At 42.8% G+C, this 19,423-nt stretch overlaps 1 protein-coding gene across 1 annotated transcript in view; it reads left to right on the top strand.

Moving 5' to 3' along the window:
• Positions 1 to 435: 435 nt before the first annotated feature.
• Positions 436 to 19,423, top strand: part of LOC126162087 (uncharacterized) — a 175,083-nt gene continuing 156,095 nt past the window's right edge. Inside the window, exon 1 of the mRNA XM_049918360.1 lies at positions 436 to 469. Within this exon, the coding sequence (XP_049774317.1) occupies positions 466 to 469 (4 nt within the window). The 5' untranslated portion in view covers positions 436 to 465. The remainder of the gene's footprint in view (positions 470 to 19,423) is intronic.

Below are 19,423 nucleotides of genomic sequence, written 5' to 3'. Positions count from 1 at the left end.
CAGTCAATTAAAAACTAGGTGCGGGTTTTACCCCATGTAGAGGTTACACCCCCACCTGCGCCACCGGTTGTAAAATCGGTGGTTCAACCCAGACCTACTGGCTTATTTGTTTACCACTCTTTCAATTGTTCCTCATCGTCAGGGATACATATTTCTATGCCCCCTATGCGGGAGGTTGCGGAACGGTCAAAAGAGGTGTGAGCGGAAATGTGGCTCACCTAAATGTAGGGAAGGGAGCGGTGCTTATGTCGGGCACCGGGACTACTGGAGAGGCAGACGCATATGACGAGTGCAGGCGCCGACAACACAGAAGGTGTCCCGCGCATTGTGTTTGCCCGTGATAAGGGCGCCAGGCCGAGGGTCGACCGAAGCTCAGCTGACTCGCTAGTCTGTGACTGCCTCCGCTAGAGCAGACCGTCGTCTCCACCGCCGCCGCCTCCTCCTCCTCCTCCACCTCCAAGCACCATGGGTAAGCTGCAATATCTCTGGTTTCGTTCTACATGCGGACTCGAAGTCGACAAATCGAGCAGTGCAGAATATGAGTGAACGCTGTAGGGACACATTTCATGTTGCTCCCAGTTATCTTACTCCAGTCTTATTGTATTATATACAGGCTCCACAGATTTATATTCCGAGAGCCACAGTGGCAAGAGTGTGCCGAGAATACCAAATTTCAGGCATTACCTCTCACTGCGGACAACACAGTGGACAACGGTCTTCACTTAACCACCGGGAACAGCGGCGTTTGCATAGAGTTGTCAGTGCTAACAGACAAGCAACATTGCGTGAAATAACAGCAGGAATCAATTGCGACATATGCCGTTCTTATCCGTTAGTAGAATGTGGCGAAATTTGGAGTTAATGGACTATGGCAGCTGACGGCCGACTCGAATGCCTTTGCTAACCGCACGTCATGGCGCCTCTCCCTGATTCGTGGGCATAGCGGTTGGACCCTAGACGACTGGAAAACCGTGGCGTGGGCAGATGAGCCTCGATTTTAGTTTGTAAGAGCTGAAGATGCGATTCGAGTGTTGCGCAGCTCTCACGAAGCCATGGACCTAAGTTGCCAGCAAGGCGCTGTGCAGGCTGGTGGTAGCTCCATAATGCTGTGGACTGCGTTTGCACGGATTGGACTGAATCCTCTGGGTGTTCTGCTACTTGGAGACCACGACGTAATGGTTCCAAACAACGACCGAATTCTTATGGATGTCAGTGCCCGTTTTCACCGGGCCACAGTTGTTCGCGACTGGTTTGAAGAACGGTCTCGATAATTCGAGCGAATCATTTAGCCACCCCGATCGCCCGACATGGATCACATCCAACGTTTATAGGTGAACTGGCAACACTTTAGTAATTATGGACGGCTATTGAGGCAGCAGGGCTCAGTATTTACACAGGAGAATTCCAACGTCTTGTTGAGTTGATGCCGGGCAAAAAGAAGTCCGGCCCGATATTAGGGGGTATCCCATGACTTCCGTCACCTCGATGTATAGCGCACTAGTCCCCAGGAGCTCTTCGGAAGTCACTGAGCTTAACGTGTTCACGTGACAGCCAGATCACTATCTATGTCTTATGCCATCATTCCACATTATACTGTGGAGCCTGCCGCTGTGGCCGAGCGATTCTAGGCGCTTCAGTAAGGAACCGCGCAACCGCTACCGTCGCAAGTTCGAATCCTGCCTCGGGCATGGATGTGTGTAATGTCCTTAGGTTGGTTAGAATTAAGTAGTTCTAAGTTCTAGGGGACTCATGACCTCAGATGTTAAGTCCCATAGTGATCAGAGCCATTTGTACCATTTTATACTGTGGAGCATTCTGCAATGTAGTCCAGTACTTAAGCTTTCGTCTTAGTAATCTGGAACGGGTACAATTTAGTGACCGAACATTATTAACATATCATTAGTCATAAAGCTGGCATGTGAGAGTTTTGAAAGATGAAAACCTGATTTCGGAATCAAAATCTCGTTTTTGTAACTACATGTTAGGCCAGAATCAGTGTCGTGCGGTAGCGTTCTCGCTTCCCGTGCCCGGGTTCCCGGGTTCGATTCCCGCCGGGGTCAGGGATTTTCTCTACCTCGTGATGACTGGGTGTTATGTGATGTCCTTAGGTTAGTTAGGTTTAAGCAGTTCTAAGTTCTAGGGGACTGATGACCATAGATGTTAAGTCCCATAGTGCTCAGAGCCATTTGAACCATTTTTGAACCGGAATCAGTTTTGCTATCCCGATAAAATATCGGATCTTCCGATTGCCCCTTGTTTTACACAAATAATGTCTGTCGATTATCTCTTCTGATTCCGTAATACCTTTAACAATTTGGAGGGGGCAGGGGGTGGAGTTCATTGCTCAAGGAAAAAATGTTTAAAAATCTTATTGACGCTAACTAATGCATGCGAAAATTTTATTACACTCACCGAGACCACGCACATTGTGGAAAAATTTCGGCATCGTCACTGTTGGGCTACTGCTAGATACTAAATGGCTAGAAACGTTCGTAGTGATGGGGATACATTCCAGATACTTGTTCGGAATTGGCAAATACTTGTCACCAAATATTTACGTACGGCAACCTTTGTGGCTAAAAGCAAGAGTGGGTATAGCCGTTTACAAATTGATCGGCTCACTGTTCAAGTAAAGGAAATTAATAACTTCATTATCAGTCCAGCACTTTTTGGTTTCTTTCACTCCACACGAAATCCCTTCCTCCACATCATTCAATATTTAAAAAAAACGTAGAGAAGTAGCAGCCTGAGAGACCCAGCAAGACTGAAATGCGATAGGACGTTTTCAAGGGGCGAAAATCGACTGCCAAGTTGAGGCCCTGCAGTCAAATTAGCATTTTTAAAAAAAATTATTGGTTGTTTGTATAACCAACCAGAAGCGGTATTGGGACATCAGTGCACTGAATATCGGATTTGGGAGCCAAAGTGACTGCAGTTCGGGTAGGGAACCATCACTCGCTATGGTAAGAAATCAGCTGGACCGCAGCGTTGTAGAGGTTACAAATTGTTGGAAATCACTTGCCGTTATTCCTCGCGATCCTCCAGCCAATTACACAGCCATCGTTCACAGCAACCTAAGGGAAAGGGATTCTGCAAAAGCAGTAGCAACTGAGTGGTCGTCAGACTTCCCTTATAGGCGATCTAAGCCTCTCGGTGAACTGTATGCTTAGCAATAACGATGTCTACAGGACATACTTATCTTCGAAATTGTTAGATGGTTCACTTAATATGTTACAGGCTGGAAGTGTGGTAGTCTTAAGTAAAACCGAGCGAGGTGACGCAGTGGTTAGCACACTAGACTCGCATTCGGGAGGACGACGGTTCAATCTGGCGTCCGGCCGTCCTGATTTAGGTTTTCCGTGATTTCCCTAGATCACTTCAGGCAAATGCCCGGATGGTTCCTTTAAAAGGGCGCGGCCAATTTTCTTCCCCATCCTTCCCTAACCCGAGCTTGCGCTCCGTCTCTACTGACCTCGTTGTCGACGGGACGTTAAACACTAATTTCCTCCTCCTCTCCTCCTTAACTAAAATGTTTTGTCCGTCTTGAACACGGGACATACACCATGCCGCCAATGTTTCTGCTTCTAAGGTCTATTATAGGAGGGAAGTAAGGCCGGAGGAGTGTTAGGAACTAGCGTCTTTCCTTTTGGAGGACGTGAGACACGTAGCACGATATCAGGTGAGGAAGGAGAGGCCTATGGCCTAGTGAAGTAACCAGACGACATCCGTTTGAAGCGATTTAGTGAAGCCATGGAACATGTATAAGATAGTTCCCTGATGGATGTTTGAGGGCACTCTTCCATGCAAGTAAGACATTAGATTTATTCGAAATGCTAACCTTTTCTTCAAGTTAACCGTATACAGGTATGGGTATGAGTAAAGCAATTATCGCCGGCCGGAGTGACTGAGCGGTTCTAGGCGCTACAGTCTGGAGCCGCGCGACCGCTACGGTCGCAGGTTCGAATCCTGCCTCGGGCATGGATGTGTGTGATGTCCTTAGGTTAGTTAGGTTTAAGTAGTTCCAAGTTCTAGGGGACTGATGACCACAGAAGTTAAGTCCCATAGTGCTCAGAGCCATTTGAACCATTTTTTGAAAGCAATTATCAACGAGAAATATCGTTTTGATATAATGGTGCTTCACTAGACATGGCCCTATTTGAGACCGCATGCATGTGAGTTCCTTCTTTCTATAGACTCTATACCCTGGCGCAGGGAGCCCTCCTAGCTCTCAGGGGAAGAAACAAATATAGAGTAGTCAGGTGTTTTTATTTAAGAAAAATGATTTAGAAGTCGGTATTATGCAGGTTTTTAACAGGGTCGAAACTGGAAATTTTCTTACGGCGACTTACAAGTCGTCATTCGTCTTTGAGAATATTAAAAATACTCCATACCCTGAGGTCCACCCCCCCCCCCCTCCCCCCAATCCTATACACTACCGTATGGGTCCCCTTGTATGGACTGTTTTATTCATTCGAAAAAAAAAAAATGGTTCAAATGGCTCTGAGCACTATGGGACTTAACATCTGTGGTCGTCAGTCCCCTAGAACTTAGAACTACTTAAACCTAACTAACCTAAGGACATCACACACATCCATGCCCGAGGCAGGATTCGAACCTGCGACCGCAGCAGTCGCGCGGTTCCGGACTGAGCGCCTAGAACCGCTAGACCACCGCGGCCGGCTTTATTCATTCGTTTGTGAGGAATACAGTTTCACACGGAATCCGAGCTTGGCTAAATTTGACGTTTCTCACACATGCAAAGCATTACCAGAGATGAAACTAACGTTAAGTACAAAATAGTCCTCGGATCAATCGAAACAGAACAACAAAATTACGATTTTCTAACACTGTAGTTACCCAGAGACTCACCAATAAATATAATACCTCAGAAATAATCCAATAGCTCTCCTAGGGTGATTAGTTCAGTCTACCGCAGAGTGTTTTGAAATTGCCCGAGAAACTAAAAATTTACATCTTGAATGTCACTGAGGAAAAGGAACTTCTTGTATTAAGAGCGCCCTTGAATCTCATAGTTTTCACTGTATTCTTATGTAGAGAAATGGCGAGACGTAAGTCTTCACACTCGACATATTTTGTTTAATTGTACTTCACGATGAATAGCGCCTCAAACATGGTGGCCCTAGCAACTCGCGAATGAGCAAGGCTAGATATTCACCATAAGCTTCTGTGAAAGTAGGAAGTACCGGCAGATCTGGGCTATGGTGGATATCGTTGCCTCTTTCTTACATAGGTCAGTTTGATCAGTTGTTAAACGAGATGTTTGATTCACGATAAATTTAAAGATGTATTATGATGCCAGCATAAAATGTGGGTAAAAGCATTGTCCGCGAAAGGAAAGGCTCAGTTTTCTTGTACGCAACTCTCTTAACGTTTTAGTTATAAAAATGTTCCACTTTAGGTAAATACAGGGTGTATAAAAAAGAATCATGCGATTTTAAAAAAATCATAACTATTATGTTATTTAAGATATGTGCCTGAACAACGTACTGTTGGAAAGAGCAAACTCTCGAGTTTTACATGGTTCCCGCTAGGTAGCAGCACTTCAGCTCTAGTAAAAATGATATCGGGACAACGTAAAGTGTTCTGTGTTCTACGTTTTGCGCAGTGCGGTTCAGTGGTACCTGTTCAGCGTGACTTTTCGTACAAGGTATGGTGTGGATCCTGCTACAGCAAAGAGCATTAGACGATGGCATGAACAATTCCGAGAGACAGGTTGTTTGTGTAAAGGCAAGTATCCAGGCCGTCCCCGAGTGTCCTACAGACGTCGAACGCATCCGCCACAGTTTCAAAAGGAGTCTGCAGAAACCCGTTCGCCGTGCAGCTCGACAGCTCAGCATGCCCCCGATATCCTTCAGGCGTGTGTTGCTTCAACATTTACACATGGAATCATAAAAATTCCGCTACTGCAAGCTCTTCGTGAAGGTGACAAACAACGTGTGGAGTTCTGTAATTTCGTTCTTGGAAAGATGGAAGATAACAGTTTTCTTCCACGCTTAATGTTTAGTGACGAGGCAACATTCCATTTAAATGAAAAAGTGAGTCGCCATAATGTGAGAATATGGGTTACGGAACAAGCATATGAAGTTGTACAACATAAGAGGAACTCTCCAAAATTTAACGTGTTTTGTGCATTTTCACGGGAAAAGATGTATGGTCCATTTATCTTTCCCGAGAACATTGTTAAAGGCAGCTCATATCTTGATATGCTTGAGAAATTACTTTTCCCACATTTGGAGCCTGATTTGAACGACTAAATTTACCAACAGGAGTGGCCGCCCGCCACACTATCATCTGGAATTGCGGGAATTTTTAAATCAAAGGATTGTGAACGATAGTTCGGTCGCACTCAACCACATGATTCAGCCTTACTTTACTGGCCTCCAATGTCACCGGACCTGACTGTATGTGATTATTTCTTGTGGGCGTTTATAAAAGACTCTGTTTATGTGCCTCCGTTACCATCAACAATGAATGAACTGAGACATCACATAACAGCAGCTGTGGAAGCTGTAACCCAAGACATGCTCGCTGCAGTGTGGGAACAATTTGAATACCACATTGACATACGCCGTGCATCTCAAGGGGGCCTACTGAACACCTATGAAAAGGTATGAAAGAAATGCTTTTTGAGTTTCCCGTTCATCAAAAAACAAAATTCATTATATATATTAATTAGTTTCAGAAATATAGAAGTGTCAAATCCGATGGTTCTTTTTGATACACCTTGTATAATTCGGAAATATCTGTTAGCATTCCTTTGTTGATGATCTCCTGCTTGACTTCGTACAGCTGGGCGAGGTGGATCGGTAGTAACAACGCCGGAAGTCTGTAAGAAGGGGCTGCGTTTAAATCTCCGTCTGGCAGTCCTAGTTTTTAGGCTCGGTATTCTTTCCGAAAATTACTTGAAAGGATTGTTGAGGGCTTCCTTAAACAGCAAGGTTTCTTTTTATGGCTACACCTCTCTGTCTGAGCAGCTGCTCGTTATGACGTAGACGGTTAGGAGATACTAAACCACGATTTTCCCCCTCTCTTACATTTATTTTACTATCTTTTACTCTTATCCGTGGTCTGAGTTGTAATCAACAGGTGTTACAGCAAAATTAAGACTTATTTTAAAGTTGGTAGAAGTCTATCAGCAGCATCTGTTTCCGATTGGTTTTTATCTGTTCTTTCATTTGTTGTTAAACTGTAGTGACAATTAACAACAGGATTCAGGGGAACAAACATCACTGAGTATTATCTATTGTTAAGTTTCTTAGCATATTAGGACTGCGGCCATTGTTCTAAATCCAAAGTCAAAGAGAGAAATCGGATCTCATAGATTGTCGGCAAGCGTGTCTGAGTCAGCTGTGCGTCTACAGGAGGGGGGAGGGGGGGGGGGTGAACGCTAGGGATGGCAGTTATCGCTGAAGCAACCGGTTTTAGGTTACATCGTTTTTTTTTCACGCCAGTTTAATCGCTCAAAATAACCACTTTTCTCTAAAAGTGATAAATGGTTGAATAAGACAAATAAATCACCACTATTCTATTGATTCTAAACTTTTGAGAGGCTACTAAAAATCATGTTGTAATCGGGGGTCATACCAGTATTTGAGTATTACTAATAGTCATTGCTAAAGGAGGAAAACTGAGATTGAACTGTTTTTCTTGTTAATTTGTCCGTTTTCAAGGGTCACAAGCTGATAAAGGCGTATTATGTAGACATGCATCAGTCAGCTACTTTTTATTGTATACTATGAATGAACTGTTGTCATGTTTTTAATTTATCATTGTTACTATTTCCTTCCTCTTTTATTACTTCATCGAAATGGTGGACAAATCTTTAATCTCTTAAAACAAATGAAGCATTGTACTTCACTGCTACTTCAACTAGTAAACGAAGAAACTACCGTGTAGAACAGATGCGGCAATTTGTGCATACAGCACGTACACGCGTACCTTTACCCACGAGACACTGAAATAGGGACTCTATTGGCTCAGCAATGCTGTACAATTTCTTGTGCCATCTGTCTCTTGATTGTTTCTTCGTCATTGTTATTAAAATAGCGTTAATCTCTTTTCCTATTTCCTATAATAATTCAGTATTTCCAACCAATGGAAATTTTACGAATAAAAATTAATCCTTTTTAAAAAAAATTATTTAAAGACGAAAAATTTTAGCACTATTGCTACGGTTAATTGATATTTCGATTTTTTTACTGGGCTATTAGTAAGAAATAAAGAATACCTGTTATAATTGAGACCACAGAAATACCGAAATATACTGGTTACTCAGAACTAAAGTACCGGTATCAGTTTTAACCGGTCGGTTGCTTTCTTTTTAATCAGACATTTTGTTTTTGTTGTGCGTGACTATGGAGTTACGTCTCAGCTGTGCTACTGGATTCGTGGTTAGCTCTCATAAACGTTGCAGTTCGCAGTAACTGACGGGACATGATCTAGTGAAACCCAAGCTATATCTAGGGTTCCCAAGGACGTGTCAAAGACCCTCTGCTGTTCTTAATTTACATAAACGATATAGGAGACAAACTGAGAAACGCTCTTACATTGTTTGCAGATGATGCTGTCGTTTACAGCCTTGTAAAGTCATCACAGAATCAAAACGAATTAAAAAATGATTTAAAAACGATATCTACATAGTCCAAAAAGTGTCAGTTGACCCAGACTAACAAAAAAGTGAGTTTCTCGACTTGAGAATTAAAAAAAATACCGTTAAATCCCTGTTACACGATAAATCACACAAACGTAAATGTAGCCGATACAAATAAATACGTAGGGATTATAATTACGAACACCTTAAATTGGAACCACCACATAGAAAATGTGTGGGACGCGACCAAAAACTACGTTTTATTGGCAGAACGCTTACAAGGTGTTTCAAAATTACTGAAGGGACTGCCTGCACTATGCTAGGATCCTTACACGATGTCACTGACGGAGGACATGGAAAAAGATCAAATGTCAAAGTCAAGGAAACAATAACAGTTGGGATCGTAATTACCAAAACAAAGGCGTTTTCCATTGTGGCAAGATCTTTTCAAGAAATTACAATCACAAATCAAATTTTCCCCTCCGAATCCCAAACGATTATTCTCACCACCTGCAGAGGTATAAACGACGACAGTGATAAGAAGAGGAATTAGAGCTCTCACGGAAAGATTTGCTCATAGGTGTTCATTTCTCCCACATGCTATTCGAGAGTGGAACAGTAGAGAAATGATCTGAAAGTAACTCTATGAACCCTCTGTCCAAAACTCAAGTGTTAACTGCGGAATAACCAACTAGATATAGAATTTATCCTGAAATGATATAGAAGTAAAAGAGTCTGAGCTTAGTCACTTAAATTGCGAATCCAGCGACTTGTCCATTCTAGTGATGTACTCTCGTCGGGTTTGCAGCCACGTAGTGTGGGCAGATCGACCTCCTTTTACTGCTGCTTTAGCAGTGCAGCAAGGACGTAGCCAGGATTTTGTCAAAGGGGAGGGGGTCAGATTTGTTAAACAGGACCTCAAAAAGTCTAATGTTTTTCATTCTGCTCTGAAAACACTTTAATTTATTTATTAATTTTATGTAACATAATTTACTTTTGGGAAACCTTCATGCAAATAATATTCCATCTATAAAATTAAGCAGAAAAAACTTCTCGTAAAAAACTATAACGCGTAATAACAAATATGTAAATGCACAATTAAATATTTCTTTTGTTAAATAAAGAACAACCGCCTACAATCACAATCCTGATATCATCTCAACGTACGATGCATTTCGAGCTCTGGGAACTCTTCTTCAGATGCTTTAAGAGTCTACATTAGTTTCTTTTCTTTTGTCGGATTTATGTTGATTCTAGTCCTGGTAAGATTACAATGGTACATTACAAAGTGACAAATTGTGAATGTAAGTTTACAAAACTAAGACACGTCGAAAGATAACTTACTGTTTCCAGTGGTGAAGACATAGTTTTGAAGCACAGAATGAGTAAACATGTTTATGTGCATCTATACCCTTATGTACATATGTATACACACATAGTTTTGAAGCGCAGTATGAGAAACTTGTTTATGTGCATTTACACACACACACACACACACACACACACACACATATATATATATATATATATATATATATATATATATATACTCCTGGAAATTGAAATAAGAACACCGTGAATTCATTGTCCCAGGAAGGGGAAACTTTATTGACACATTCCTGGGGTCAGATACATCACATGATCACACTGACAGAACCACAGGCACATAGACACAGGCAACAGAGCATGCACAATGTCGGCACTAGTACAGTGTATATCCACCTTTCGCAGCAATGCAGGCTGCTATTCTCCCATGGAGACGATCGTAGAGATGCTGGATGTAGTCCTGTGGAACGGCTTGCCATGCCATTTCCACCTGGCGCCTCAGTTGGACCAGCGTTCGTGCTGGACGTGCAGACCGCGTGAGACGACGCTTCATCCAGTCCCAAACATGCTCAATGGGGGTCAGATCCGGAGATCTTGCTGGCCAGGGTAGTTGACTTACACCTTCTAGAGCACGTTGGGTGGCACGGGATACATGCGGACGTGCATTGTCCTGTTGGAACAGCAAGTTCCCTTGCCGGTCTAGGAATGGTAGAAAGATGGGTTCGATGACGGTTTGGATGTACCGTGCACTATTCAGTGTCCCCTCGACGATCACCAGTGGTGTACGGCCAGTGTAGGAGATCGCTCCCCACACCATGATGCCGGGTGTTGGCCCTGTGTGCCTCGGTCGTATGCAGTCCTGATTGTGGCGCTCACCTGCACGGCGCCAAACACGCATACGACCATCATTGGCACCAAGGCAGAAGCGACTCTCATCGCTGAAGACGACGCGTCTCCATTCGTCCCTCCATTCACGCCTGTCGCGACACCACTGGAGGCGGGCTGTACGATGTTGGGGCGTGAGCGGAAGACGGCCTAACGGTGTGCGGGACCGTAGCCCAGCTTCATGGAGACGGTTGCGAATGGTCCTCGCCGATACCCCAGGAGCAACAGTGTCCCTAATTTGCTGGGAAGTGGCGGTGCGGTCCCCTACGGCACTGCGTAGGATCCTACGGTCTTGGCGTGCATCCGTGCGTCGCTGCGGTCCGGTCCCAGGTCGACGGGCACGTGCACCTTCCGCCGACCACTGGCGACAACATCGATGTACTGTGGAGACCTCACGCCCCACGTGTTGAGCAATTCGGCGGTATGTCCACTCAGCCTCCCGCATGCCCACTATAGGCCCTCGCTCAAAGTCCGTCAACTGCACATACGGTTCACGTCCACGCTGTTCGCGGCATGCTACCAGTGTTAAAGACTGCGATGGAGCTCCATATGCCACGGCAAACTGGCTGACACTGACGGCGGCGGTGCACAAATGCTGCGCAGCTAGCGCCATTCGACGGCCAACACCGCGGTTCCTGGTGTGTCCGCTGTGCCGTGCGTGTGATCATTGCTTGTACAGCCCTCTCGCAGTGTCCGGAGCAAGTATGGTGGGTCTGACACACCGGTGTCAATGTGTTCTTTTTTCCATTTCCAGGAGTGTATATATATATAAGCACATAAACACCTTTACGTATATGTGCTTCAAAATCATGTTTCCACCGATGGGAACAGTATGTTAGTTTTCGGTTGTCGTAATTTCTAAATTTATATCCCCAATGTGCCACTTTGTAATACGCCATTGTAATCTTATCAGGACCAGAATTAACCTACACCTGACAAAAGAACCTGATAAAGCATCTGGAGATGAGTCCAAAGTGTTCGAAATGCATTGTGCATTAAAATAAAATAAGGATTGTGACTAAAGGCGGTGGTTGTTCTTTACTTGACGAAAGTAAACCAGTAATGGGAGAAACACTTTCTACTGTAGATAAAACTAAGTAATTTATTTTTTTATTTGGAAATATGGTAACTTCATTCTATTGCCAAACGAAATAAAAGTCTAATATACTGCTAACAGAACACAACTTTTAATATAAGGTACACCATAGCAGAGCACAAGAATCCTAATGTTGGGTTGAATAACTTATAAAGTTAAACAGGTTCAATTTAAAAAATAAAAACAGCCATATTTCTCCTACAATCTAATATATAAATTTACGACTTATCTCAAACCAGCGCAGAATTTCTTCAGCACATGAAAGCATCCCAAGTTCCTCAATTCAGTCTGAAATTTTGTTGAAGTATCTTTCATTTAATTAAAATTCTTCTGTTTTCATAAGTGATCAAGAACCTTTTTTAAATTACTGTTTCAACAGTCAACTAAAGCAATCAAATTTATTTATAAATCAAAACGGAGTACACATATATTGTGAGCTATAGTTTGAAGACATGATATAGCGCCGTTCCACAAGTGAGCCATTTTATGCACAGAAACATAACACAAAATGACCATCTCTAGCTGCATTCCTATGTAAATATGGATTTTAATGTCAAGAGTCTCCGAAAAGATGTTCGGCTCGCCTTCAATATAGCCCTTTTCATTTAACCAGACAGGCTGCATCTTTAAGGGAATTGGGATCTGACAGGAAAGAAAGGAATTCAGAAGGAATCGTTTGCGGCCTACAGTAAGGGACCAACCAGGGCGTTTGCCTCAAATGAAAACAGGAAACCCTAGAAAACCGTAGTCACGGATGTCGGCGAATAGATTCGAATCTCCTCGCTTCCCGAATCCAGGGATTGCTAGCTCAGCACCTTCAAAGCGCAGAGCTACCACGATCACTGGAGATTGGGAAAAATCTGGTTGTTATACATTGTTTTCAAAGAAAATAAAATGCATCGCAACAAAAGGAGGAATACTTATATTGCATATCTTTCCTTTGATTTGGTACAATTCGTCATTTGAGAGTGCATGAATGCATGCATTTTAAGATTTAATTGCTCAGGGAATTCGTGGTCTCAGTTATTACAGTATTACAAGAGCGCAAACTGATTTTAGACGAAAGGGATCGGGGGGAGGTGGAGGAGGGAGGAGGGTAGTGCGGGCCACAGTCGGCTCGGATGAATTCAAGCAGTGCGCTGCAAAAATCTGTTAGAAACGAACTATAGAATGTATTCTCATCACATACACGTTCTTATCCCCTCCAACCTCTCCCCATCGTTCCGTATCGGAACCGGTTTTCATAACTGAGTACCGCCTGGATGACCAGATTTTGGCTAATAAGGATCTGCTTGATAGGTTCCCGGGAATTACGCCGGATAATATTGTAGAAACCGCACAATATTTCAGCGAGACAACTACCCGCCATCTTCAGGTGCTACTGTCGCGTCGCCGAGAAACTCGCCAATTTATATGCTGGCTTTCTACAACAGCGCAGGCGCCAGCGGGGGCATAACGTCATCGAAGATCAATCGTAGACGGCGTCGAATACCAGAGCCCTCTGCTGGAGAAACGGGTCGCGGTTTGCAGAAGCGCGCCGCGGCGCGGGAAAATGCCGCCGGGAGCGACGGATCCCGTTCGCGCGCGCGAGGTATTGGCGCGCGATTTAAGCATTAATGCTGGCAGTCCCATGGTGTCATTCGCGAGGAGTAGGCTATGAGCCGGAACCGCGTTCTCTCTCTCCCTTCTCTCATCATCACGCAACTGAAACGTAACATTACATTCCACACACACACACACACACACACACACACACGCACAAATACGTAGATGTAGTATTACGTATACTGTAATGGTGCTTGGGGTAAATAAATAAACGAAAAAACGCTTATAGTTGCAACGAGCATTTGTGTGTATATGACGCTGTACCGTTATCGAGCATTTGTAGCCTTGGGAAAGTGTTTCCTCACGCTGTTAGTTTCTTGCTGGAGTCTTTCCGGCTGCAACACAAAGGCGTAATCTTAAACATTTTTAAAGAGACTATGAGCTACTGCTGTGCTTGCGTTTAAACATTTATGACTCGAAGAATGACTGTGTGCCCATAAATGCCATCAGGTTCGTTCTGTAACTTCTGCAATGCAAATTATGGTATATGGAGGGTAGTTCTGCCTCTGCTGCCACTTTCGGGAACATAATTTTTCTTGCATTGATCACCAAGACATGCTGCGGCACCTACGTGTCATCATTGATCGGTATCTGATTCTGAAAATTTGTGAAATATTTAATAGAACAATATTAATTGTTTAATGATAAAGTATTAAAGTTTGCCTGATTTACAGGCAGTAGTCGCAATTTTAATTAACAATTCAAAAATAAGATAACGTAATGAATTTCCTATTCTGTGGAGTTTCAGATTTTCAGCCGGATGACGTCGACTTCTTTCCGCGATAGTTCGGCTGACAACCATTCAGCCATCGCCGGGTGAGTGTTTTACACTGGAGGCGGCCCTCTATCGCGTTCACGTCCCACTTAGAACATTTCTCGATCTACAGTGGTCAGGTGCATGCTTAATGTCGATATTACATGAGCATTCTCTTGCGGAAAAAGGGGCTCGCGGTTTCAAAATTCAGATGTCACATTAATAAAATTAACTGTTGCTAGATATATTATTAGTTATAAAATGTTTACTTTCTGAAGATCTTAAAGAAATCACCGGTCCATCTTATCCAGTTGAAAACCGCCATCACAGTTAATGAGATCTTCCACCAAACGTATACCCACCGATTCTTTAATAACTGAATCGTAGAAGGGTCTCGTCGCGGCGAAGATTTCCGTGGCAGAATAATCCATAGAATGTCCTGTCGAGATACAGCCCCCGGCTATGGCTGAGTTATTGGGCTGCGAAAGGCGACTGTGGCGACCATGTTCAAACACCTTTCCCGTACTGTGCGTTTTCTCTGACCAATATAGGCCCTGCCACAATGGCACGGTATTCTGCAGATTCCATCCCTCAGCAATCCTAGATCGTCAGAACAATATCGTCCTTTGTCGAACCGAGAAGACCCCAATTCTTTGTAGGTGGCTCGAAGATTACTTTGACGTAATGTTTCCTTAGGATTCTCCGTAACTTCGATGGAATATTGCCGACATATACGTAGGAGGAACGCCCTGGCCTCGAAGCGTTCCCACTATTTACACCGGTACAGTTTCAAGAATCACAATTTTTGTATTGTTTGCTGTTGGGGGATTTAGGGAACAGCAGCCACTCTAAGGGAAACTGAATTTCACCATGGCATGGGTATTGGGAGAAGCTTTCATATTTTGGATCCACGTATTATAATGTCTCACACTAAATATTTCAAGTGAAAAAGAAAATAATATGCAGGAACTATATGCTTTATCTTGAGGGCTTGTACAGTGGCCAAACATTCCTACACAGAGGGTGAAGGGGGAGCGGATGGAGTGTGGGGGAAGGGTAATGTGGTCAGTGCCATCGCTAGAGTCTGGCATGTTTGTTGTTCTGAATTTCGCACATATTTGCTAGTATCTGAAACGAAACGAAAGGGCTGTAATGTATTGTTTTCAATCGGTTTTTGTTTTAGGCCAAATATAACAAAGTAGGTAGGATTTTAAGTAATGCAAATTATGTTGTAGTGGTCTTCAGTCCAGAGACTGGTTTGATGCAGGTCTCCATGCTACTCTATCCTGTGCAAGCTTCTTCATCTCCCAGTACTTACTGCAACCTACATCCTTCTGAATCTGTTTAGTGTACTCATCTCTTGGTCTCCCTCTACGATTTTTACCCTCCACGCTGCCCTCCAGTACTAAAATGGTGATCCCTTGATGCCTCAGAATATGCCCTACCAACCGATCTCTTCTTCTAGTCAAGTTGTGCCACAAATTTCTCTTCTTTCCAATTCTATTTAATACCCTCTCATCAGTTATGTGATCTACCCATCTAATCTTCAGCATTCTTCCGTAGCACCACATTTCGAAAGCTTCTATTCCCTTCTTGTCCAAACTATTTATTGTCCATGTTTCACTTCCATACATGGCTACACTACATACAAATACTTTCAGAAACGACTTCCTTACACTTAAATCTATACTCGACGGTAACAAATTTCTCTTCTTCAGAAACGCTTTCCTTGCCATTGCCAGTCTATATTTTATATCCTCTCTACTTCGACTATAATCAGTTATTTTGCTCCCCAAATAGTAAAACTTCTTTACTACTTTAAGTGTCTCATTTCCTAATCTAATTCCCGCAGCATCACCCGATTTAATTCGACTACATTCCATTATCCTCGTTTGGTTTTGTTGGTTTTCATCTTATATCCTCCTTTCAAGACACTCTCCATTCCGTTCAACTGCTCTTCCAGGTCCTTTGCTGCCTCTGACAGACTTACAATGCCGTCGGCGAACCTCAAAAGTTTTTATTTCTCCTCCATGGATTTTAATTCCTACTCCGAAAGACACTCGGATAAGAAATGACAAAAAGAATTTCTCTTGATATAATTATAAATTAACAATTTTTCCCATTTTTCCCCCTATGCTTTATTGCGCTGCTTGTCAAGTTTCTTGATTTTAGGACAACGGGAAATACCCTATATGTTTTGATGAGTGAGTTTGCGGGTGTCAAAATGCATGACATAAATGATTATATCTTTTGATTTCTTTGACATGGAAGCTTCAATTTTTTGAACCTCAAAGGGACCTTAGACCTTAGTGTGTTGCACAAATTTCAACTCGATACGTCTATCAGTTCGTGAGAAAAAGGATTTTTAACAGTCGGACAGGCAGACCGACAGAGAAACACACAGCAACGTGATCCTGTAACGGTGCTGTTTTAACCAACTGACGTAAGGAATCCTAAAAATTAGAAATTTTATTTCAGTGATTACTTCATTTTTAAATCATAACAAATAATATAGATATCATAATAAAATTTAAACACATAATTAGAATCGTCAAATCTAAAAAAAGCGCCATGTTATTAATAGTTTTTCGCGGAGCAGTTCTCATTTCCCGCGGAACACCAGTCCGCGGAAAACCTGCTCTACAGTCTGTAACGGTACCGTGTCGCAGACATTTCAATGTACACTGAAACTGCAGGCGCGTACCTGCAAGGAAACAAAAAATTAGTTCCACATTTCTGTTTTTTCGACGTTATTATTAAAATTTTGGTCGCCAGTACGACAGTATACTTTTACATTTTAGTTTGCAGATGCCGTTTTCTAGGCATATCGTATGTTTTGACAGCGTATCATTTGCACTGTATTGATGAAAGAGTCCTTTTATTTGTTCCGGCAAGAGATACAGGAAGCGAATGAGATCAGTGCGGCCGCATGCCAAACTCTTTTATCCGATAACGCTATGTCAACATTTACTGAGCTTCGAGAGGCAAAGTTGGACAATGGCTTGTCAGAACATAACGGACACCCTATCACCTAAGTCACACGCACTATCACGGAAAAGCGCCGTCAGGCTTTGTATTGCAGGCTGGTGTGTTCCGAAACAGTAGAGCTGAGTACTCATGGGCTCTACCTTAGAAGAACCTTCCAGCGTGCCACTTCATGACAGCTTTGGTGATTAAGAGCACGTCTAGAGCTCCTGTGTCTTTCTAGAAAGTGCACCAACCAAAAAGATTAAACTCTTTGCACCAGCTGTTATATAACGTAGGATCACGAAAGAAGGCGATGCTCCTGCTGCCAGTGTCTCATCACAAGTTTATAGTTTATATTTCTGATCATCGAGCCCTGTGTGCGGACATTAGAAACGAATAATTATTTAAATAAAAATAATTTTTTAACCTAGTGCGTTTCATATCGGATTAAGAAGTGTAAATAATTACTCGTAGATCTATAGTTAGTTCTAAAAATCTCTGATTTTTTATAGCTATGAAAATACTTATAAGATTTATAACGAAGAACATAGGGGCGCATGCAATAGATATAATTACAGTGCAGCTACTCACGGAAGTCCAGTACGGGCAGTAATTATCGTGTGGCAACGAAACTTGGTAGTTTTACGCTGGAAAACAAATCAGTTTCAGTTGTGACCACCAGCTCCAACTCTGGCGCTGTACACTGCATACAGGGTGAGTCACTAACTATTGCTACTTAGAATAAGTATGAGAGTAGCTGAAAACTTTGTGGGACAAATGTTGCATCAGATAACGGGGACCACAATATGACGTAGGTTTTTTGTTGCTAGGTGGGGTCGCATCAGAGATATGAAGGTCAACTGTGCTTTCTTAAATGGGGTGCTATAGTTTGGTACTTATTTTCTGGTAGCGGCTATCGAGACGAATTCAATGATGTGTAACAGTCAGGTCTTTGAAGGTCAGCGAAGGTCACAAAGGTAGCATGAAGATCCATTCGCAGTAGGTGTTCGAAGTGATGACCATTGGTATCAATGCAGTGCTGCAATCTTCTAATCATTGACTGAGTGGTATTCCTTATCACCTTGACACTTATCGAAGCACATGCTCTGACAATTCTGTCTCGTATATCGTGCAAATAGTAAATACTCGCCGAATACGGCGTACCCATCTAACGTGCCATTGACATGTAAACATCATTCGACGATTTCGCAATACAACACTAAAAGGAACGGTAAGACTAGCATATTCGAATCAAGCGAATGTGAATGATGTATTCCTTCAAAGAACAAGTCGATATGCTTCTAATTTACGGAGAATGCCAACGAAATTTAGTGAGAGCTAGTGTCGTACATTTAAATATGGGTATGATAAATTAAGAACAACTGGATCTTTGACGCATCGAAACATTTCTAGCAAAGGAAAGTTACTAGCGAGTAAACGGAAATTGGTACTATTGCCACTGTGGTTCGAGCTCCTTGTCTTAGTTCGCGTCAAATCGCAAGGGAATCTGGCATGAGCCAGAGTAGCGTTGTTCGTGTTCTGCATCGTCGTAAATATCATCCTTAACATATCAGTCTCCACCAAGAATTAACTGGTACGGATTGTGTGCATCGCATTGAATTCTGCCGATGGGCTCAACTTCAGATTCAGAGGGATGACACATTTATTAATTTGATTTTATTTACTGACGAGGCTACTACATTCACGAACCATGGAAATGTTAATTTGCATAACATACATTATTGGACAACTGAAAATCCATGTTGGCTGCGACAAGTTGCTCACAAAAAATCGTGGTCGATGAATGTATGGTGTGGGATTCTGGAGGACAGAATTATAAGCCCCTATTTTATCGAAGGAAATTTTAATGGTACGAAGAAACATTCGGTCTGTTATTGGGAAAAACACCTTTAGGAACAAGGAACAGAATGTGGTATCAACACTAGGGGTGTCCGGCCATTTTTCGCTGATGGCTAGAAATGAGTTGCAGAGACAATTCCCAGATCGTTGGATTGGATGCGGAGGAGATGTGTCGTGGCCGGCTCGTTCGCCAGGCTTGACGCCTCTGGAATTTTTCTTGTGGGCATTCCTAAAAGACGTTGTTTATAAAGACGTTCCAACTAAACCTGAAGATATGCTAGAGAGAATTGTCAGAGCATGTGCTTCGGTAAGTGCCGAT

Source organism: Schistocerca cancellata, chromosome 2, assembly GCF_023864275.1.
Source record: "Schistocerca cancellata isolate TAMUIC-IGC-003103 chromosome 2, iqSchCanc2.1, whole genome shotgun sequence".
NCBI classification, from domain to species: Eukaryota; Metazoa; Arthropoda; class Insecta; order Orthoptera; family Acrididae; genus Schistocerca; species Schistocerca cancellata.
This window is presented reverse-complemented; position numbering and strand designations above follow the sequence as displayed.